The sequence below is a fragment of the Mytilus californianus genome, unplaced genomic scaffold, assembly GCF_021869535.1.
Source record: "Mytilus californianus isolate M0D057914Y unplaced genomic scaffold, xbMytCali1.0.p SCAF_5, whole genome shotgun sequence".
NCBI lineage: Eukaryota > Metazoa > Mollusca > Bivalvia > Mytilida > Mytilidae > Mytilus > Mytilus californianus.
This window is the reverse complement of record NW_026262701.1, coordinates 30490211-30515058: the sequence shown is the minus strand read 5'-3', so window position 1 is coordinate 30515058 and position 24848 is coordinate 30490211. Positions and strand designations below refer to the sequence as shown.

Genomic DNA, 24848 nt, shown 5'->3' with positions numbered 1-24848 from the left:
AGTATAATAAAAATGTATTAATTTAGACACAAAAATTCTAACACACAGCTTTTATTGATGTTCTTCATTTCAAAATCACAATTAAGCCCTCAAATTTGATAAACAGCTCAGACTTCACTGTATACTAAATTCCAGACACATCCTAGCCTCGTTTTGAACGGACTTCTTTGTTAGATGTCGATCACGCTTCATATGTGCATTGAAGAAAATAGATACAGGGTTATATCAAAAATTGACATGCTAAAAGGGCATATGTGCCTTAAAGAACATAGATACGGGGTAATATAAAAAAATTACAAGCTAGAAAGGGCATATATGCATTGAAGTACATAGATACGGGATAATATAAGAAAAATTGACATGCTAAAAAGGGCATGTATGCCTTGGAAGAACATATATACGGGAAATATCAAACATTGACATGCTAAAAAGGGTATATATGCAATGAAGAACATAGATACAGGGTAATATAAAAAATTGACATGCTAAAAAGAACACATACACCTTGCAAAAACAAAGATACTGGGTGATATAAAAAAAAAGTTGACATGCTAAAAAGGGCATATATGCATTAAACAACATAGGTACCGGGTAATAAAAAAAATGATGTCATGCTAGAAAGGGCAAAGAAAGCTAACAAATACTTTGATAATAAAACAAATAATTATGCATTTTACATAATGGTTTAAGATATTTAAAATAAGAGATTTTCATTTCTTTGTAATTCGTCTATTATGTTATCTAAATAATTCATTAGAATAAAGCATAAAAATATAATCTATATAGCCATTAAATTCTTACAAAACTGTATCTTCCCAAAAAAACATCGTCAAATAATGGAACATAAGGGGATTGTCTTCCGTGATTATGAATAAGTAATATGAAAATTGATGAACTCAGTGTTTTATGATTAAGACGTGGCAATATTCAAATTAAATGATTTGAAATTTAATTTTGTTAAAAATAAATCTATGTTCATTCCAAGATAGCAAATTGTGATCAAATATTACGATTCGTTGCAGAACACTTGTAGACTCTAGCAAAGTGAATTACATCCAAATGCTAATCGTCAGGTTCATACGGGACATCCAAATATTAATCGTCAGGTTCATACGGGCTAGGTACTATCTCGCACAGCAGTTGAAAAAATTCTGTAACTTTTGCTGAAATAAAACATTAATACGTTATCAACATGAGGAAATACTTGTATACCGAATTCATGTCTGTTTTACTTTATATTTATTTCGCTTTATGCAAAAGAAAAATTACACCAAAAATGAAAATAAACATGCATTGTTGGTTGACGCTATTTTTACATCAAAATCATTCTTTGTAAAAAAAATCATAGCTAACAAACTAAACATCAGCGTTCATTTTTTGTTAACAAGATTAACCATTTAGAACATTCATACATATGACAACATATATATTGTCCCTTCAACATTAGCGTTTTGTGCTCTTCAATTTTGTAATTGATTTGGCCTGCAAACTGATTTGATTCGAGCGTCACTTGTGAGTCTGATGTAGACGACACACGTGTCTGTATTACCAAATAATAAACCTGTATCTTTGAGGAGTGTTTTGTTTTAACAATCCTAATTTCTCGATTTTCAAAACATTTTTCGTTTGGTTTTTGCCATCAAACAACGAAACCACAAGTTTATCCAAATAATGCATGAGTGAGATAATCTTAAGACCGTGTTAATCATCATGTTTTTTATTGTGGCAAATTCACCTACGGCTGCATTGGGATATTACTTTACGATATTTATTGTCGTCGTAACAAAATACTTACAATACACATATATTTATATATAGAGAGAGAGATAATATTTGCTTATTCTGCTAATGATTCGGGTTTTTCTCATTTCAAATGTGTTTTCACAAAAGAATTCATCATTGTAGCACTTATATTTTACCAAAGCACACACATTTAAATCTGCACCTTACTGTAGTAAAATGCATTTGTATTTTGAAAACAAGAAATCATTTCGGAAGTTTGTATTGATGACAGATCTTTGATAATCACATATTTTCTAGATTTGGGCCGAATTGTACCTTTGATAACTATTTACACCACTGGGTCGATGCCACTGCTGGTAGACGTTTCGTCCCCGAGGGTATCACCAGCCCAGTAGTCAGCACTTCGGTGTTGACATGAATATCAATTATATGGTCATTTTTATAAATTTCCTGTTACAAAACTTTGTATCTTTCGAAAAACTAAGGATTTTCTTATCCCAGGAATAGAATACCTTAGCCGTATTTGGCACAACTTTTTGGAATTTTGGGTCCTCAATGCTCTTCAACTTTGTACTTGTTTGGCTTTATAACTATTTTGATATGAGCGTCACTGATGAGTCTTATGTAGACGAAACGCGCGTCTGGCGTATTAAATTATAATCCTGGTACCATTGATAACTATATGCACGTGTATTTCAAGAGAAAGTAAATTAAAAACCAAATTTAGATACATTTGTAAATAACACAGAAAGTTCTTCGAGTTTTTTTCATACTTACCAAATATTCTGAGTTCTATTTTGAAGTAAACAAAAGGAATATAAAACAAAAGTCCACCAATAACAAAGAGAAAGGCGTACAGGAATTCAATCTTTGGATCTTGAACAATTGGTCCAATTACCAAGTAACAAGCAATTAACACAAATATTATCGGTATTATGATCGGGATCTGAAAAATGAAACATTTAACAAGATGTATTTACTATTCTTATGGTTCTAGCAATGCTGATGTATATGTTTTTCTTCAAATCTGATTAAACAATGGATTAATGATATCTGTAGGGATCCGGGAACAAGCAATCAGTTTTCGAGACTTATTTCTAAATCTTTGAAAAATTTCGCCCAACCATTCTTATTAATCAACATTTGTATTGTTATGTCAAATACATTTTAAATATTAAACATACAACAGCTGTAAGAAAAGTTCTTCTATTGTTAATTCATATAAATCGTACATTTGGCTGAAAACGTCTATCTATTTTGACATTTTTTTTCTTTTTTGTTATCATAATAATTTTTATATACTTCAATTTGATATAATATAATGATTTGTATTCGTTTATACACAAACTAACTAAATAGGAACCTGACAATGAGATTTATTCATAATATAAATTAGTTCACTAACCTTTAAAGGTCTATCTAAGTCCTTTCTTGTAAATCTTAAAAGTATAAGAGAACCAACGGTAAGACCGTAGAACAGCCATGCTGTAAAGCTAAAGAAGTCAATCAAACTCCCTATATTTCCTGGTATCACCATGGCGATGCTTATTAAGGCCTGTAAAGTACAAACTAGTTCTTAGAAATATTTACACATATTCTTTCAAATTTTGTACTATGTTATGGTATTTGTATTTAAATACTGTAATACAAAATTTGTTGGAATAATTCAAATTGATTTTACTAATATTCAGGTTAAAACTTGTAGACTGTCTCTGATGTTAACACTGCAAAGCAGAAGGTTTGGTATAACGTCACTGAAACAGCATGCCAACACTGCAAAGCAGAAGGTTTGGTATAACGTCACTGAAACAGCATGCCAACACTAAAAAGCAGAAGGTTTGGTATAACGTCACTGAAACAGCATGACAACACTGCAAAGCAGAAGGTTTGGTATAACGTCACTGAAACAGCATGACAACACTGCAAAGCAGAAGGTTTGGTATAACGTCACTGAAACAGCATGCCAACACTGCAAAGCAGAGGGTTTGGTATAACGTCACTGAAACAGCATGCCAACACTAAAAAGCAGAAGGTTTGGTATAACGTCACTGAAACAGCATGACAACACTGCAAAGCAGAAGGTTTGGTATAACGTCACTGAAACAGCATGACAACACTGCAAAGCAGAAGGTTTGGTATAACGTCACTGAAACAGCATGACAACACTGCAAAGCAGAAGGTTTGGTATAACGTCACTGAAACAGCATGCCAACACTGCAAAGCAGAAGGTTTGGTATAACGTCACTGAAACAGCATGACAACACTGCAAAGCAGAAGGTTTGGTATAACGTCACTGAAACAGCATGACAACACTGCAAAGCAGAAGGTTTGGTATAACGTCACTGAAACAGCATGACAACAAAACACAACCATAAAATAAATTATTATGATTGATGACTGCTTAACGTTCAGTGGCAAATTAAGTACATATTTAGGACAAGAACATGTTAATGCGATATAAATATCAACCCTACTTTGTACTGGACCGACTTTCTGATTTTAACTTGCTAGTTCATAAGGTAACAGTCCACAGGAAGACATGTCATCCTATCGGAAAACATTATTCTGACTCCGAGCCGACCAGTCTTAATTTGTTCATAATCCTTATTTTGAACCCACGACCACCCGCACTCGAGGCGAACACGCTACCACGAGACCACCGAGGTGGTCTCCTTTAAAGAGACCTCTGTTTGTTATAGCATATTTCGGTAACGGTATAGTTGTCATCCAACCTGATTAGATGACAGTTCTTTCTAGTATTACCGTCATGTGGTTAATGCGACAGGTTTCATTTTGTGAAGTTTTTTTTATACTTGGTGCAAAAAAAATGCGTCTGTTGTTTATGATTACTAGGATTTAAAGAAAGTGTTAGGTGAAACAGCAATCTAATATTAGACTTCTCCTTTTTATTTGAATATATAGAAACTTGTTTGATGTAAAATAAACTGTGACTATCTCTTTAACTATATATCTTTACATTTTGGTCTTTTTTTTTCATGGACATATACCCTATATTTCTCCTTGTTTAGTCATACGTAGATAAAATATAAGGAGATGCAGTACGATTTGCAACTACACAAAACCACAGAATGAGAAAACGAATCTACATAATTAATGGCTGTATTACAAACTTTGAATACAATTTACTAACTGTAAAAACAATCGATGGCATTGGTGTGACCCTTTTACAGTGTACATACGACAAAACTTCTGGTAAATGACCTTCTCGACTGGCTACGTACACGACTCTGTAACAAATAAATATATTTTGTAGTGAAAACATATGTTAAGGTTGTAAGAATGTATGTCAAATTATGAAGTCGAGAATAAATTTTAGTTATTAAGTTATTAAATATTATATGCCACTTTATGTAAACTGTGATATATCAAGATAAACAAATTAAAACAGTCTGTGTAGTTAATTTCTGAAATGAAATGAAATTAATCATTTTGTTTTTGTTTGGTAAAACTTGACCAAAAAAAATTAAAGCATTGTTTGTCAACAGGAAAAGTATAACATAATTATGAAAAATAACTGTTCTTGTATTGTACACAAAATAAATATCTTTGATATAGCATGTTAAAAATAAACACAGTTATGATATTATCAATATTGTTACATATGATAATAAAATAAACGCTTTTAAAATGTCGTGCGTTCAAAACGCTTTTATGGATTTACTTTAATCAGGAACGATCAAACTTTGAGATTTGAAAGCGAGGAATGCGTAAATACATAATTGCCAAATTAATGTACATCATGATCAACTTTGCCTGCGATATGTTTACCTATAACAGCGATATATAGTATGAGTGATAACGCGTGTTTTACTCCATCCGTATTTGCTTTGTTTTAACATTTTAATCAACTGACATAGATTAATTCAATCTTTTAATTATCTTAATAGATGTTACAGACTGTCCTACCTTCCTCCACTGAAGAGGGTGCCATTAGCAGCTCCAAAAGTAGAAAATAAAACAGCTAAGGGCATGAGAATGGCTGCTCCCCCTAAAACTGTGTCTCCCCAAGTCTGTAATAAATAGACATATATTTTGGTTATTTTAAATAAATTTTATCAAATAAACGTGTAAACGTTCACTCATGAACTCGCAGCCCAAATATACCAACAATCATTTTTTCCTCGCACTAATAAAACCTGGGACAGCCATCAACTGAACATGGTAATGAGCGACTTTGTCGTATGTAAATAGGTTTATCTTTATGTAAAAAATAGAAAAAGAATGAATACTATGTAAAAATATCGTAATTGATTTTGTTTCGTAATTTTCAGATCTATTTTTCTATAAATACCGACCAACTATGCCATGGGCAGTACAATTGATATAAACTTCGGCGTGCTGAAGTCGGTCACTACAAATCAGAAGTAGAAGAAGAAGCATAACCTGTTATTAACCTTGTTGGTATTTTCTAACATTAGACCAAATGGTCAACTTTTTAATTACTTGAGCAAAAATCAGAAATTAATTTGGTAAGAGTTCGTATACTTTATAAGTAAGTGTACACTGTAATAGAAACCACATTTTTAAACAATCATATTTTAAATACCTTATTTCTGAATATTCATAGAACTCAAAAGACCATAAAATATGTAATACTATTATTAGCTGTAGAAATCTTTAAAGTTTTGAACCATAAGACAGTATGAGTTCCGTAACAATAAAGCATTATATATGATGTCAATGAACTTCACATACTTTTATAAACGAGATAAATGAATAATCAGGTACAATCTGCTTTGACAAAATGTACAAAATATTTCGTGCTTTCTCAATTAGCTCACACGATAACAAAGTAGACACAGCAACCAGGATATGGTTTGATGAAATGTAAAGATCAGTCAAAACACTACTTTTTTTTAATCCACGTCATAGATGGTCATTTTGTTGAATTTAACTGCTTCTTTTTTTCATAAATAGATATAAGAAGATGTGGTATGAGTGCCAATGAGACAATTCTCCATGCAAGTCACAATTTGTAAAAGTAAACCATTACAGGTCAAAGTACGGCCTTCAACACGGAGCTTTGTCTCACACCAAACAGCAAGCTATAAGGGGCCCCAAAAATGACTAGTGTAAAACAGAAAAAAACAACGGTCTAATCTATATAAAAAAACGAGCAACGAGAAACATATGAACCACATCAACAAACGACAACAACTGAACATCAGGTTCCTGACTTAAGACAGGTGCAAACAAATGCAGCGGGTTTAAACGTTTTAATAGGCGCCAACCTTCACCCTACCTGAAACAATAGTGTAAATCTCAACATAGAAAGACACACTATAAAATATCAATTGAAATGGCTTAACTCAATCAAAAGACATATTAACAAAAACAAGTGAACATACACTGAACGAATAAATTTGATCTATAACACAATGTAAATACAAAATTAATAAAACAAGGGGGTTAGATGTAAAACGATATCAGAAAGACAACCATAACCTTGGACAAAATGCCGCCAAATAAAATAACGTACACAGGTAAATAAAAATAATTTTGTTGTAATATATAAATAAATAATTTTGTTGTTCATAGTACGAGAACAAAAGTGAAAATTTATCGTCATACTAACCATTAATCAAATATGGTATATATTAAAAATAGTGATACGAGCTATAACACTAAATCAGTAAACATTAAATAAAAAAAAAATACATTACAAATTGTAATTTACAAAATGTCTTTTAATAAATGTTTGCATATTTACGCAGTCGTTTTCATTACTTCCTTGCATATTAATTCTCATTTTGTCATCTTGCACATGAAATACGTAATATTGTCAAGAGGAGATATATGTGAGATATATGCAATTAAGACAAAATTCCTTCAATATATAGTAAGAAAGATATATAGAGGTCAACACATAGATCACTGTCTATTCCTTTTTTTGTTGCTCTAAACAGACCAAGCTTACACAATTTTGAATAAGTGAGCAGGTATTATAAATAATTTACTATAAAAAGAAACCTCTTTAAAGGAACAAACACTAGGTTATAGCTAAAGACAACAACTAATGGAGTTTATGACTTTTGACAGACATATAAAAAAATTACAGGGGTACATTAGTTTTTTTAGTACTCGTGCCTCTTCCTTTTATTTTGATCAGTGGAATAAGCTGCTAACTCTTAAAAATTGTGGGATCTTACGACTGCTACTGCGTCCACAGTGAGTAATTCTGCCGCTGTCATTGCTGTTAGATAGGATATGTTGGTCAGTATATAAACAATAGTAACAAGCAGTACTGCTATAATGTTTGCTCTCGGAAGGTTTCTGAAATAGAGGTGAATCAATAACAGTGCATCAGTTTGATTTTCGTTAAGAAGCAAAGAAGTGCATAAATTTCTTTTTTTTTATTTTCGCGAAGAAACAAAGAAATATTTATTAGATAAGTGTATGATCCATGTTTTGATTTGTTTAATCACATTTGTCGTCTACAAAGCAATTATTAAATAGCATTTGTGTTTCGTGAATTGTCAATTTGAAATCATAGATTGAAACTTAAAATATTAGGTCAAATGACAGAAAGCATTAATTTTTTTTATTCTACTTACACTGAACAAAATTTACTTTTGATAGAATTTTTGGTATGTTTATAGTAAAAAAATGGTTACCTGGAATTTAAATCACACACACACACACACACACACATTTTATAAATGTACTCACTTTTTTGGATCTTCTATTTCCTCTGTGACATAATTTAAGTTATTCCTGAAATCGAAATATCGTCGGAAAAGCAATTAAAACAACCCTCAAGTTGAAGTTGATGTTTTAGTGTATGTTAAAGACCCTCACTTTTTCAACGTATTACAACTTTATAACAATTAACATATACTTCTGCTGGTGATCTATTGATGTCCGAAGTCATCACCAGCCAAGAACCTAAGTTCTTCGTATAACTGGCATGAAAATGCGGATTCTGCGTTATTGGAATTTGCTGTAAACTGTTGTATATCTTAGAAAATCACTTGAAATTAATCAGTCATTCATAGCCCTGACCCTTTTCCGAATTTCGCAATTCTTTGCACGATCTTATATGCTTATGCTACATTGGCTAGAGTTATAGGGGGAGAGTTGAGATCTCACAAAACATGTTTAACCCCGCCGCATTTTTGCACCTGTCCCAAGTCAGGAGCCTCTGGCCTTTGTTAGTCTTGTATGTTTTTAGATTTTAGTTCATTTATATGTTTTGGAGTTTAGGGTGACGTCCATTTTCACTGAACTAGTACACAATTTTATTTAGGGGCCAGCTGAGGACCACCTCCGGGTGCGGGATTTTCTCGCTGCGTTGAAGACCCATTGGTGGCCTTCGGCTGTTGTGTGCTTTTTGGTCGGGTTGTTGTCGCTTTGACATATTCCCCATTTCCATTCTTAATTTTATTATGTCAGCTCTTCAACGTTTTTATTAGCTTTCGGTTTTCAAATATTTGGGATTTAAGTGTCACTGATTGTGGAAATGCGCATTTGGTGCTGTATAAAAGTTGAAATTATTTTATGTGATTATGATGCACGGAGACTAGAAAAATGTAAGTTTGTTTGAAAAAAGACAACATTAAATATAAGTGTATTTTGTCATACGTGTGACCCAAAAAAAAACATTTGTGTGGATCCAAGACATCTTATAAATGAAATGAATGTATACGATTTGTCAGACAACAGTAGAAAATTCTAACAAGTGTTGTAAACGTTAAAGAAGAAAAGGCATTAAGGATGTTCGCTACTCTTTTTCCAAATAATAAGCTTTTTAAAAGACTGTTATAAATTGATAGTATATAAATGAAGGAACTAAAAAAGCAGAAAAAAATGAAGGGTCCGTGTGCTTGTTTTCGAGATATAAGCCATTGAAAATTTGGCGGGAAATGATTCTCTCTAGATTTTTCATACATTTAACATTGACACCTTTTTTCTTTAAAAAAAAATGAAAAAATAACAAGGATTCTATAGGATTTTCAAATATGGCTTTTTAAACTATATGTAATAAAATTATGAAAAGAAAAGTAGGGGTTAGTGGGCAAATTTTTTTAATGGCAATACATGGATAAAACTTGAGGATTCCGAAAATCTGGCAGAAATTCAAAAACAAGAGGAGCAAACATCCTTAAAGAAATTTAATACAATAATTAATGCGGCCATTTGAATCCACAAAAGACAATGTTATTACTTTAAAGGCTTTCTAATTAGATTCTGAAGTTGCCCAAATAGCAAATGAAACAATGGGATAAGATGTCTTAGTGCTTTTATTTATCAGCTATCGCACTATTTTACATGTTTGTCATATGAATTTTCTCCACTTCACCTATGAATTTGTATTTGTTAACTCTAGTCGTTATCTACAAAAATATTGTGTTTCAACAAAGCTAAAGAATAAGCAATATATTTGTTCTGAACCTTCTGGGTGTTAGGGTTCAAGTATTGCATATCTTTTTATTAGATAAAGCGGTTTGTATCATTTACATGAAAATTTTAAATGAACAACTTTTCAGACAGTGTTTATAGATCAAGCGAGATAACTCAAACTACACAAATATAGTATATAAATATATCTGCGCTTTTCAACAAATTTTTACCGTTTTGCGCTTTTCTGGTAAGGTAAATAACATCTAGAACAGCATAAAAACTCATATGACATGAAAGTATGAAGTGTTATCATATTAGATACTCTGCAGGGTTGATTTCCACCGAAAAGAAAACATGCAGGGTTACATTATTGCTGGGGATGAACATTTAGCCCTTTCCTGTAGCAATCTATAAATCCCACCACATTGATCATATATGCGTCAATACGAAATTTATTTTGAAAAAGTCTGTTCAAATGCATCCAGAAAGCATGGAAATCGAGTCTTGAAAGTTTTAAAGTAATCGTTCTTTCATACTTAGCAACTTATCGAATGGCTAGATTACAAAATAGTGAATTATCTTCCTTAATATATCAAGTTAACTTAAAGCAAACTGATTCTTTTATTATAATTATGTAGTATCTCCTAGTAATGCCCAATTTCTTATTATTGGTGATATAATTTTAAAAACCAAACTGCAGACGTATGACTTACCATCCATCGTATGCCCACAACGCATTGTAAAACGCCAGGGCTATTGATGACGGGTTCGTCTCACTTCCTTTGAAGGAGTCTTTTAGTTGTGAAACATGACCTGAAAAGTACAATATTTGTCGTTGAGTAGTTATTTATTTCCCGTGCTGACCACAGCTTCTGTCATTTATAAGTAGGTAAAATATAAAAAAGAAGATGTTGTATGATTGCCAATGAGACAACTCTCCAAAAGAAACCAAATGACACAGAAATTAACAATTATAGGTCACCGTACGGACTTCAACAATGAGCAAAGCTCATACCGCATAGTCGGCTATAAAAGGCCCCGAAATGACAAATGAAAAACAATTCAAACTAGAAAAATTAACGGACAAATTTATGTACAAAATAATGAACGAAAAACAAATATGTAACACAACAACAAACGATTAATGCATGTATTTCTTAAGAGTTAATTGTAAGAGAATGTTTACGGCAGTTTGTACATTTCAGAAATGGCGGAAATCAAAATATTCGAGAATTGATTTTCGACTTCAGCAAGTAATAAGTTGTAATGAACTTCATTCTTCAAATAAACGGCTTTTAATCTCAACCACAGCGGCATAAGCAGTAATCTGTACACATAGATATCTATCTCCTATCAATTAGTTCGATACAAATTCGATAATTTGAATTAGCTAAAACATTTATGTAACACATACATACTCTTAAATCGAACATCAACATTTTTTATTTCTACTTACCAAGATAAAAACGAACCTAAATACAAACAATTAAGGATCATATCTTCAGCAATTGGCTTAGAATTTTACCTTGTCCCAGTCGAATCAATCCTCCGACAACAATTATCATAAGAGCTATTAGTTTGGCAGCTGTAAAGAATACTTGCATCCTTACCGCCAATGTTGTGTCTATACAGTTTACTACAGCTATCGTGACTACAAATAAAAAAGTCTTATTTTTAAGACAAAATTGTTTCTCGCGTTGAGAAAAATGAAATATAAATATTAAGTACAGGTTTTTTAATTATTGTTCTTTTTAATGAAGTACCGGTAAGTATATTAAGATATAAACTTCAAAATAATACATAGATATAGGAAGATGTGGTATGAGTGCCAATGAGACAACTCTCCATCCAAGTTACAATTTATTAAAGTAAACCATTATAGGTCAAGGTACGGCCTTCAACACGGAGCATTGGCTCACACCGAACAGCAAGCTATAAATGGCCCCAAAAAAATTACTAGTGTAAAACCATTCAAACGGAAAAACCAACGGTCTAATCTATATAAAAACGAGAAACGAGAAACACGTATGAACTACATAAACAGACGACATCTACTGTAATCAGATTCCTAACTTAGGACAGGTGCAAACATTTGCAGCGGGATTAAACGTTTTAATGGTACCAAACCTTCTCCCTTTTCTGAAACAATAGTATAGCATCACAACATAGAAAAACACACTATAAAATATCAATTGGAAGGCTTAACTCAATCAAAAAACGTAAATTAACACACAATGAACGAATAAATTTGACTTGTGACACTTGAATGCAAATACACAGTTAATAAAAAATTACAAGGGATCAATAATTAAAGTCAAAAGTAAATAAACAGGTTTAAACAAAGTTAAAGTATGATATCACTCTGAAATTTCAAACAATTTTTAGAAAATCATCACTTTTGAAGAAACCTGCGTCATATTATACACAGGTAAATGAAAATAATTTTGTTGTTAAGTATACTTCTTCTACTGTGTGTATAAAATCTCCCTTTTAGGAATACCAAGAAATTTCTTCAATAAAACTAATCTAATACTTGGTACATATGGGGTGAATATCAACAATAAAAATATACAATTAGTGCATACTCTACAGTGATGCATTTTATCTATTTGAGAAGATAAGAAGTATGCTTAATCGAATATACATGCTCACGTATATCCCAAGGAAAAAGTGAAAGGCAAAAGCAGAAATAAAATACTGACAACATTTTTTTTTATTTCCTATGTACAAAATTTTATATCAGGTAACTGAGAATTCACCGAAACCGATGCATCCTATTTCAAATGTGTCCATTTTAGAATTATCACCGGTCTAAGGGTATAAAACTTAGATCATGCAGTCACTCAAATCGTCATGGCGTTTATATTTTAATTGACAACTGCTGTTTCTTATGTTTAGTATTCCTAGAATCGCTGACAAGTTCTTTTATCTAGTTTTATGTGAGATCATATATGTACTTTATACCTATTACAACTATGGCAACGAGTTTCTTTATATTTTCTGGAGAGCCACACATTGGGAAGAATGTAGCCATGTACTCCCCAAACGTCAGTGATATGATGGCTACCGATGATGTCCTTATTACAATAACGGAAGTCCATGCGAATAAAAATGCCATGACATCACCATATGCTTCCTTCATATAGGCATATTCTCCACCAGACTTACGGATCATTGTTCCAAGTTCTGAGTATGATAAAGCACCTACAATATACAGTTGAATGATCATATTTTCTAAAAAAAAAAAAAAAAAAAGGAAAAAAATCTGGTGATTTTTGTAGTGCCTTGGCATATGCATTTAATTTACATTTCATCTAATCAGTTGGAGCGAATATTGATATATACTGTTAACTCAATATGCTAACTACTTTAAGAGCAGTATGATACGAACAAGAATCAATCACCTGAAATTGCAAAAATGGTAAAATTCTTCAATGTTATGCAACATTATGTTACTTTCCGCGATTAATGAATGGATTGATAAGGTCTTTTGAATTGTTTTACGTTATGTCATTCCGGTCATTTTATAACTTACTATACAGTATTGGTTTTGCTCATTGTTGAAGACCATAGATCAGTGGATTATTATAAAATTACATCCTCATCCTTTGATCTGGTGAAAAGTTGTGTCTTTGGCAATCATAACACATCTCCTTATGCAAATATATTTACACATAGTTTTTGGTAAAATTAGAAGTGAGCCTTACCCACGAAGATAGTGTGCCCACATCACCATACTTTTATCAAACAACTTGTAACAAAATATTTGTTTGGGCTGTGGATTATATCTCAATATCAATATCATAATCTCAAAATGAAAATATTTTTGCAGTTTTTGCAGTTTTTTATTAATTAAATGCCAAAAGTGAGAAGTCCTGGTGCATATATAGGAGACACAATTCAAACTGGCTACTTACTGTAATATAAACATTCATCATCTAAACATCAGAAGGAAGTTATTTTATATGATTAAAATATTATTTATTCTGAACTCAAGGAGCCAACAAATGTGGCCATATCATACCTTCTCCCTTTCAGCTCAATAAAAAAAAATCAAAAAAAGTACGAAGAAAACTTCTTCTAAATACAAATTTAGAAGTAAGTTCATATCGTAACAAACAAATGTCACATGGCTTAACAAAAGCCATCGTGAGGAGTCTTTAAAAGTTGTAAATAAATAAAAGAGAAACTGCCAAAGATTTGCCATTATATACATACACTCTTCAACCAAACAATAAATATTTAGATAAGACAATGGACAAGCAATGTCGAAGTTCTTGAACTAGGTCAGGTACATAATGTGTGGAGGGGTTAAATTAGGTATTGGTGATATTAACAGCCACTCCTTTTTAATACCGACCAGTACTATTGAAGAAACAATATGTACATCAAAGATCGCACAATAAAAAATTTAGCATTGGTAAAGCACTCTTAAATATGCATACCCAATAGCGCCAGAAGGCCAGAAAGTGACCATATGACCAGACTTAGTCCGACTGATCCCGTTCTGTCTAATACATCAGTAGGGGAAATAAAAATACCAGAACCTGTAAAACAAACAAGAACCGAATAATTTTTATTTCAATAATTTGAAGAAATCATAGAATTCTCGAAATTGCATTTTGCAATTAAAAAAGAGGGGGGAATTTTTATTTGAATTATGTATTCACCACAACAATGTTGTAGTTTCAAATGTGTTGTCATGGTAGCACGCGCTCTGACTATTATTATGTGTTTCTTGAGAGATGAAAAATAGATTTTTAAGTCAAATGACATCTTGTATGCCTTTAAGATTTAACATTCCAATAGACTTCTTGGTTTCTTTTGTGATTACACGGATAACAACTTATTGATAGATGCAAAAATATTCGTAAAACCACATCCCGTTGTTCACTATCATGCATGCGCCTTCTTCTTACTTATGTCGGACGTAAACTCCTTCATTTTATGGAATTTTAATCAAAAACAAACCCGTTTCTTTCGTACAAGATAAACACTTTAAAATCTTCCTTATTGATTGTAAACTTGTTACATAAAATTGAGAAAGGAAATGGGGAATGTGTCAAAGAGACAACAACCCGACCATATAGCAGACATATCGGTGTATGTTGTAATAAAGCTGAAAGCATTGAAAGAAATGAATGTTAAATCCAAATATTTTCAATATTTTCCTTGACATTAGTCCGTTGATTGAGATTTCGTTACGGTCATTTTGCTTTTCCAGTTTTAAATAATTGACTGTGTCTTAACTACCCCGGCAAAAAATGTTTGGACTTGATAGTATCTAATGTCCGGTACGGTGACGGACAATCAACAGACAGAGAAAAGGTAGAATTTCTGTTTCTTTATTTATTTTTTAATGATATTGAAGAATATACATACACATATAACTATTTTCGATTGTGAGATGTAATATTTTCTACAACCGTTCTAGATTAATGGAAAAATAAGTAAAAATGGCACACCAAAATGGTGAATTGAATGAACCTTGCCACGAATTTGTTTAATTTCTTTTTAAATTGTGCACATTGTACGGAAAGAAAAATACGGGGAAAAAAGATATTAACACAGAGATTGCATGGCTAGTCACTATGAGCACCTCAATATTTGTATTTCTGTGCATAGAACGAAAGAAATGGGTCATGTCAAAATGGAAGCATCCTGTTTCGTCAATGTTGTTTACTACATAAGGACCCGGTTTCGTCTCAGTATAGGACCCGGTTTTGTTTTGTTTTGAAACCACAAATTTATAAAAAGCTACGTTAACACGGATCTGAGCATTGCCCGTCGGAAGAAATTAAATACGTGAGTCAAAAAGATGTTATTCTTATTATTGCAATACAAACATGTCGTGTTAAAATATATTTTAAACGGGAATTTTTCGAAAAAGGGAGTAGACATTTTTCGAATGATATACGTATACCTTATTGAACTTAATATCTTCGACCTAAGGTTAAATGGAAATAATTACTTTATAGCATGCACTTACATTAATTCCTTATGATGTTTGTTTGATTTCTATACTACTGTAATGATGTAAAAATAAGAAATTGTGGAATGATTTTGTTACCATATCAATTTATCAAAAGAATAAAGATAGTATGCTTTACTATACTATACGCTATGTTAACGATATATTTACTCATTCATTCATTCATTAACGGACAGTGAGAGAAAGACTTGGAACATTTTGGCTACCTCAAATCAAAATGGTTGCCTTTCAAAAGTGTATTTTATGTCCGCTTCGAAGTACACAAGTTCTAAACTTCCCTATTAGAATCGAAATAATTCTATCATGCCATGCTCTATGCTCATTTTAACATGGGTAGGCATTATATTTGTCAATATTTTAAACCTTGCTAACGCTTGGTCTAACAATATTAACAAATATAATGCCTACCTATGTTAAAATGAGCATTGAGCATGGCATAAAAGAATTAATTTTTTTTATAAATAAAAGTTGGTTTGCAACATTATAACGTCCAATATCTTCGTCTTATTTAGAACAACCTAAGTGGCAATTTAGCCCGTGAAAAATGACAATGAGACAGCTTTCCATCAGAGACAAAATGACGTAAAAGATAACAAATATAGATCACCGTATGGCACCCAACAATGAGAAACGCCCATATGGCATAGCAAGCTAAAAAATGGCCCCGAAATGAAAAATGCAAAAAAACTAACGTGAAAACTAACGACCTGATTTATGAACAAAATAAAAAACGAAAAACAACTATGATATACAGCAACAAAAGACAACCACCGATTTACAGGCCCCTGTATTCGGTACTGGCACATACAGAATGGCGGTGTTGAACGTGTAAGCCCCCCCCCCACCCCCACCCCAAAGAAAAAAAAAGAAAAAAACTGGTATAACAGCACAACATATGAACAAACTATAAAAATCAGTCAGTTGAAAAAGGCTTAACTCTTTTGATTACTGAGCCTCTATAGTAAATATGCGATTGGCGGATGTCTCTATTTTTTCGTCTTTTATTAAATTTTATGATGGTATACGATATAGTTGCATTTTATCAGTGGCAAATCAAGGGGGTAGAGGGAGTACGCCGACTCCCCCTTTTTTGGTGGCTAGAAATAATTATTTTGTCAAGTTTTTTACGATTTATATATGATTTTTTATTTAGCATAAAATCGTCAAAAAAAAGTTCCCCTTGCTACGCTCGGCGGTATAAAATTCGTTGTTATAAATACGCCCCTTTCAAAAATCCTCGGTCCGCCCTTGCATATTGACAATTTTAAACTTGACCAACGTGCTTAAATTGTAGAACATTTGTCAATGTACGATAATCATTATACAATGAAGAGATAAAACTGTATATAATAGTTGTACTATATAGGGCAGTTGTTAACAACTAGATACTAGTGTAATAAAGAATGTGTTAATGTTAAATAAAAAGAAGAGAAAAAAAAAAGAGAAAACACCGTGTATTCATAAAATAACTAACCATAAAATAATCATCATTGCAATTTTCGGATGGCCTGAGACTATCATACTAATTTATACTTAGTATTATTGTAACAAGGAGGGGTAAACAGATTTTTTAACGCACTATTATTGTGATCCTTTCACCGCATGGAAATTCCTTTTCTTGGGCGATTCTGCATACATATACATTTGTCTTATTCTCTTGCTTTATAATGAACATTTAGTTTCAGAATATTCATTTTTAAACGATCATACTGCCTCCCCTTTTAGGTCGAGCGAAACATTAAGATAACCATCTTGTCCCAGAAAATCACATATCAAATGTGCGTCCTTCAATTTTCAAGGCCGTACACTATTTAAGTTTGAACACTTACATTTACATAATTGATATAAAAAAATCTAATAGCGTTTCAAAACCTTCATTTCTTTTTAATATCTCCGTTAAAGTATAAGTTTTTTTATACATAACAAAATTGAAATTAGCTTTGTTCTAACATAGCAGGAATTCAAGTGTTTACGGATTCAAACAGGTTATAAGTTACCTGAAAGAAATTGTTTTTCAATGATCCCCCAAACTCCTGTTGAACGCCAGATTTTAATTTTCGTCATGCGATTATGCATTATTTTCTATGACAAAACCGGGTCTGCTTTATGAAATTTAAGGACAAAACCGGGTCGTACACATTGACAAAACCGGGTGCTTCAATTTAGACATGACCCATTTCTGTCGTTCCATGCACAGACATGCAAATATTGAGGTGATCATAGTGACTGGTCTTGAAATCTCCGTGTTAATATCTTTCTTTCCGTACCTTTCTTTCCGTACAATGTGCTCAATCTAAAGAGAAATTAAACAAATTCGAGGCAAGGCTCACTCAATTCACCATTTTGATGTGCCTTTTTACTTATTTCTCCATAAATCTAGAACGGTTGTAGAAAATATTACATCACACAATCGCAAATAGTTTTATGTGTATGTACATTCTTCAGTATCATTAAAACAACATATAAATAAACAGAAATTCTACCTTTCTCTGTTTGTTGATTGTCCGTCACCGTACCGGACATTTGATACTATTGAGTCCAAACATTTTTCGCCGGGGTAGTTTAGACACAGTGTAATTCTCCTAGTAAAACGATTTGCATGTTGAACTTAATATATATACTATATAACATATTGGTCTTGTCACAACAAAAAAAGCAATATGTAAGTCAAACCTACCTATGATCGTGCCTACAATTAGCGAAGTACCACTTATCAAACCTACAGATCGCTTTAATTTAATGGGTTCAATGACAACTCCTCCTGTATCGTTCTTTTCTTTAACGTTCTCGTAATCATGACTGTCATCCTTATCTGTTCCATTAGGGAAGGTTCTCTGTCGCGTTCCATTATCTACTGTTCCGTACTTTTTACCATCATCTAGAAAAGCACACAGTAAGTTAAATTTTTGAAAGATTTTATGTACATTCAATACAAATGTTGAATTTTTCAAGGGATCTCAATCAAAACGATTTAGCAAAAGAAGTTTAAAATTTGTTTTACGATTTTTATTTAGTGTTAAATATGCCAAAGTTGTATGCAAAATGTAATTAAAATCTGAGACATACACAGGCAAAATTTGCTCACATGAATTTCACATGAATCTCACTTAAAATTCATGTGAAAATTTTCACGTGAGATTGACCTCAAACGAGCTTATACATGAAACTCACGTGAAAATTTTAATGTGAATTTCACGAGAACTTTACAAAAAAAAAAAATTGGTACTTTTCATGATTTTAATTAAACTTGAAAATTAAGATGGTATTTGAATTACTTTATTTTAAAAATTCGCGTGAATTCACGTGAAAAAAATGTATGTGCTTTTTACATGAAATTCAGGTGAGTTTCACATTAGATTCACGTGAAACTCACATGAACTGATTTCACGTGAGTTTTACGTATAAGCTCGTTTGAGGTGAAATTCACGTGAACTTGATGTGAGTGAAATTTCCCTTTGTAACCCATTTACTATTGCTTGACATGAACGTGTTTTTGTGATATTGAGTTTATTGGTTTTGATGAAAGATCTATGATGGTATCTGGTAAGCTTAAGCACAAAATGCGGGGAGATTTACAACTTGACAATTTGTGAAGACATCGATCTTCAATTGTTGAAAATCGTATGTTGGTTTATAGATGTCTTTATGACGGTATATGTGTCGTTGGGTTGGTGTCTCATATACGTATAACCCATATCTACTTTTATCCGTATGCATTGTTTAGAATTGTATATTTTTTTCAAATGGGATTTTTACAATTTTATTTCGGAGCTGCGGCTTACCAGAAGAAAAAAATAGTGTATCTCTGGTCTTTTAGTGTTAATCTGGATGCCATTGCTTCATTTGTGCTCGAATCTATGAATATTGAAAACACTCTATGTTAGTTATGCCACGCCTACAATATTATGGGCACATTATGTTTTCCGGTCTTACTGTCCGTCCATCTGGATTTACTTCTCGTGTCAGAGTTTTTTGGTCAAGGTATTTTACCATGAAGTTGTGATTAAAATTTACATCCACTTGAAACTTGGTACAGTTAACGTATTCATGATGATGTGAGCTTTTTTACTTATATGTCAAATGAGAGTTTTGATTCAGATTTCAAGGTTCACTGAACAAAGAAATATAGTTCGCGCTTGGCGTTGTGTCCTATGGACACATATTCTTGTTTAAAGGTATCTGAAAAGATATTATCAGTATGCTACGATTAATTGAAATAAAGAAAAAGAACACACAGTTCTATTCGGCTGTATTACTCAGATTTTCATTCCTACCAGATGGACAGTACATAATGAATGTGCAAAGCATCAAACCTTTCAATAGTCAGATAAATATAAAAAAAACTATAAAGCAGGATACTAACACCTGCCAGAGTCAAAGCCCATTTAATGAGGAAAACATTTGAATGTACTCAGGTGCACAAATATGATATAATTTGCCTTCATAAACAAAATATTTTCTTATTGAAATATAACCAAGGTTGTCCACTAAGCTCTGTAATAAATGCAAAATAATAAATGTTATAACTTCTTTTTTAACCAGTAGTCTCTGAATACTTTGTGAATCGAAGCATTTGCTGTAAATGTATTTATTTGGCGTTTAAATAATGTACTTTTACCTTAAGTTGTATATAATACATCATGTGAGTGTGACTCATTTTGATGATTCTCGGGATGATTAGCTTTTGCTAATGCGGTTATCTCTTTGAAATGGTATAGTTTTTTTTTTTGTAATCAATATAAACTTGACACGAAAATGTTTACTTAGTAAGATAACCTAATAATTAAAGTTTGTATAAAGTCATTTGAAATGAAAACAAAACACGTCATGAACATCAAGCAAAGTAAAATATTATTTTGAAAATCAAAACTTGCATTAACTTTCAAACAAAGTGACGTTCTGGTACGGTAGAAACCAACATCAAAACTGGAAAAAAAGCAAACTGTGCGGCTGTTACCAAAAACATAAGAACTCTTATGTTTTGAAGACGTTACTAAGTTGTAAAATTTATGTCTATTCCACTTCTCATTTTTTTTCAATTAAAAAAATGGAGCTGAAAAACACCTTTTTGGGAGAGAAAAAATGAACGAACTATAACAGTTGGAGTAAAACAATCCGGAATCTTTACGAATTATTAAAGGAAATAAAATGTAATGTGAACTGTTCAGAATGGCTACATCTAGAATAGAGAAGATAAGTAGTGCCTATGTGATGGCTATAAGTGTAACACTTCCAATTCGGGCTCGGTCTGAAAGAACATAACGGAAAGTAGTACATATTTCAAAAACAAAAAAGTTTCTACGCATGGGTGTAACTTTCAAAATATGTAGAATAGTTTGGTAATTTTGTTATCAAATGAAAGCTGAATGACTGGTGAACACTGGAGTATCCTTTATGACTTTATAATTTTGATAATAAAAAAAATGTATGAAATTTAAAAAAGAGGGTACATTTTCCCTGTTTTTCAGATCGGAAGTACCTGTTTTGGTACTTCCCAAGTTCAGGGAACTAGTACTCTTTAAATATGCAATTAAAGGTATATTGATTTTTTTCAGTACAAGACACCATAAAGAGTTGCTTTGACATGAAATGATTGTCACTTTATTTGAACTCAAGACGAAAGAGCTGTGACTGCTTGAAATTGAGGAATTTAACATAGAAAGCAATGGGATGATGAATTAGTGATGTTCCTCCTATACGTGGGAAGTAAATCATGCCACTCCTGAATGATTCAAACATTACTATAGTATCTGAATATTCTAGAAATATTGGGGACTTTTTTTAAACTTGAAATGCCGAGAACTGTTTTAAGATGAATAGAATTTAAACTCTTATAACAATAGTTAAGACCTAATTTAATAAGTCATGGCAGGGAAGAGAGAAAAGAGGTATTATATTGTAGATGTGAATCGATTGTTACTCATAATTAAAGTGTGAACATCTTTTGATAGAAATTTGCTTTGATCTACAGATAGTCTATCTGAGCCAAAAAGTAAATTATTTGTTGAATTTCTGATTTTTAAGACCCCTATGCTATCTTTGTATCTTTTACGAGATGCATTGAATATTTTTGCATTCGACTGTATTACCTGATTTACTGTAGTAAAAAAGACAACTTCCATTGGGTTATGTATAAATCATATTTGATTCAATGTATATTATTACGTCGCTTCCGTTTTTCTCTCTCTCTAATAACAGAAAGATGTTTGAATCTTACATTATGCGAATATCCATACTAATATATCATATTATGTATTACATTATAATACTGATTTACAGACGACAAAAACATTCTATGATATAATAATACTATCTTTAATCTGTGTATACAAAGGGGGTTGATCAGACAGAAAAATGGCATAATTTAAAAAAAAGGCTTCACTAATTATAATTATGATGATCTTATATTTTTCTGAGTTTATGTTTTTGTTTATGTATAATATGATAATATCCAAATGGGTTATTAATTTTACAAATCTTTCTGGTAAATATATATTTTCTAAAATTTAGTTAAAAAAAACTACGTATATAGCATTGTTGTTCGAAATATTATCAAAAGTATGTGCCAAGGCGTTTATCATTATATGGCATTTTATGCACACGCCACTTTCCAGTCGCCAATATTGAAGAAAAACTGATGAAAGATGCGTTTTAGTGGTTGGCCCAAAAGAGAAAAAACGCGAACTTTCCTTGGTCGGAAAATCCCCGCTTGTTTGTTTTAGCTGTAGTTCTTCAAAGTTGGGAATATAAGGTTTTTAACAAAAATAACCAATGAATCCCCTCCCTTTTTAAATGTTGCTCATGGCGCACATGTATCCTTACAACCATTTATATATAAATATATATTTGGAATTTGGAATAAGGACTTTCTACCGTCAAAATCAGTCACCAAATAAAGAAAAGTACGATATCAGCTAACACCATTTGATAAAATTGTGTGTAAAAATGTAAAGGTTATATATATACTCTTTGTTGATTTATCAACCTTCTTTAATTTTCGCTCTCATATAAGATCGATCTAAGTAAATATTACCTAACATGTTTTTTGCAATTTACCGATGAAATACTTTGATTGATTCTAGTCACTTCTACTATGCTTATTTATTAATTTATTCAAGATGTTAATAGAAACGTTTTGAGTCTACATGCATGACAGACCGTGCTTAAAGAATATTCGTTCGTTATCGATTCACTTCCACTGAGAACAGCTAAAATTGATGGCATTCTTCAAAATGAATGCCGTTATATGGCCCACTCAGCTAGCTGGCATACTCATAAAAGTGTATTTATTTCTTCATTATTATTATCAAATTGAATAGACACTTTAGAAAATTTTAAATCCTCGTTCAAGTTTTTACCGTAAGCATTGATTTTAATGCAAATCAAGCCCCTTATTTACTCTTCTAAGGCACTTATTTTAAAGTAATCATTTAAATTGAATAAGAAATGAGAGAAATGTATATCATATATAACATGCGTATTTTGCATAAAATTTTACAATTTTCGCAGACTAGAATACAAGCATAAAACCAGAACTGATTGCCGCATAGTACCTGCAAATTTATGTATTTGCTTCCATCGGTAACAATAAAAACAGTCAAGCCACGAAAGCAAAATACTAAACAATTAAGTAGGAATAGATACTATATTTTTTTTATTCTTAAAGGTATTCAAGGTTAAAAAGTAAAATATAAAAACACAGTGCAATACACAAATGGCCATGAAAACTGAATTTATTAATCAAAATAACCGAAAGTTTTAAACGATGCAATTAATTAACCTATCGGAACAGCCGCACTAGTGCTCCAGGTGGCGTTGTCAAATACTATAAAGCATAACTATAAACAAATACAAATTTACCTTCTTGGAAAGCTTTGTTTTCCATAGCTAATGGTCCAAGAGCTTCAGTTCGACTTCACATACATCATATTTACTTAGTGTATGTTTTGAAGACCTTCGAGGGATTAAGATTAACGATGTACATTCCTAAATCAGTATAGAAAGGATCTCATTTAGAGTCTATCTGTGTCAATGTTGTTTATAAAGATAACACTACTTTTATTAGAGACACACAATAACAGATAGATAATAATTTGTCAGTTGATGTATGTATTTTACCTGGATTGTATTGAACTAAATGTCCTTGATAACAATTTAATATATAAGTTATTGTGTAATCAAAGAGACTTGTATATGCAACATATATCACATCTGAGACTAATGAGGTGACTCGTAACTTTCCGGCAAGGATCGGAAATTCCGTTACAATTTAAATTGAGGTAAATGATTGATTGTTGATTGTTGGTTGCTTAACGTCCAGTGGCAAATATTTCATGCATATTCAGGACGAGAACAAATTAACAATAAATACAATAGGTAGGTTCTGTAATAGGGGCTTCCGGGATTAAGGTCGGGGAAATTTAGACTGCCACGGGAAATGATGGTATATTGGATAGGGACAGAAATTTAGCCTTGCAACAGGTCACCTACGGATCCCTCATAGAGTTGTTGCAAGGGTTCTTAACGTGCAAAGAGCGTGGCACTCTCTTTACACGAGGCATCGGATTTAACGTCCCCATTCTGACCGGACGTGGCTGCAAATTTGTACATCCCGCACAGTCAAAACGGACGCCCCACTTTAGCAAGGGTTTTACTGCCGGTCGGAGGAAGACCAATGGTGACCATACTTCTATTCCCCAGTCACCCTTGGGGGGTTGAGGTCAATGTATTTTGAGTAAGTGCAAAATATAAA

At 32.1% G+C, this 24848-nt stretch overlaps 1 protein-coding gene across 1 annotated transcript; it reads right to left on the bottom strand.

Annotated features, from left to right (window-relative positions):
• Positions 1-35: 35 nt before the first annotated feature.
• LOC127701927 (b(0,+)-type amino acid transporter 1-like) lies at positions 36-24157 on the bottom strand. Its single transcript, XM_052205896.1, has 13 exons — positions 23957-24157; positions 18774-18974; positions 14550-14651; positions 13069-13308; positions 11630-11755; positions 10818-10917; positions 8434-8478; positions 7914-8037; positions 5671-5774; positions 4895-4991; positions 3149-3298; positions 2521-2689; positions 36-1163 (listed from the first exon to the last, which is right to left on the bottom strand). The coding sequence occupies exons 1-13, from the start codon at positions 23979-23981 to the stop codon at positions 1096-1098; spliced, it is 1551 nt and encodes a 516-aa protein (XP_052061856.1). The 5' UTR covers positions 23982-24157; the 3' UTR covers positions 36-1095.
• Positions 24158-24848: the final 691 nt, after the last annotated feature.

Coding starts and splice junctions, on each gene's coding strand:
- LOC127701927 (XM_052205896.1), bottom strand. CDS start 23,981: ATGGAAAACAAAGCTTTCCAAGAAG. Junction 8,038..8,433: donor GAAATAGAAGATCCAAAAAA/GTGAGTACATTT, acceptor CCTCTATTTCAG/AAACCTTCCGAGAGCAAACA. Junction 3,299..4,894: donor TGCCATCGATTGTTTTTACA/GTTAGTAAATTG, acceptor TGTACTTTACAG/GCCTTAATAAGCATCGCCAT.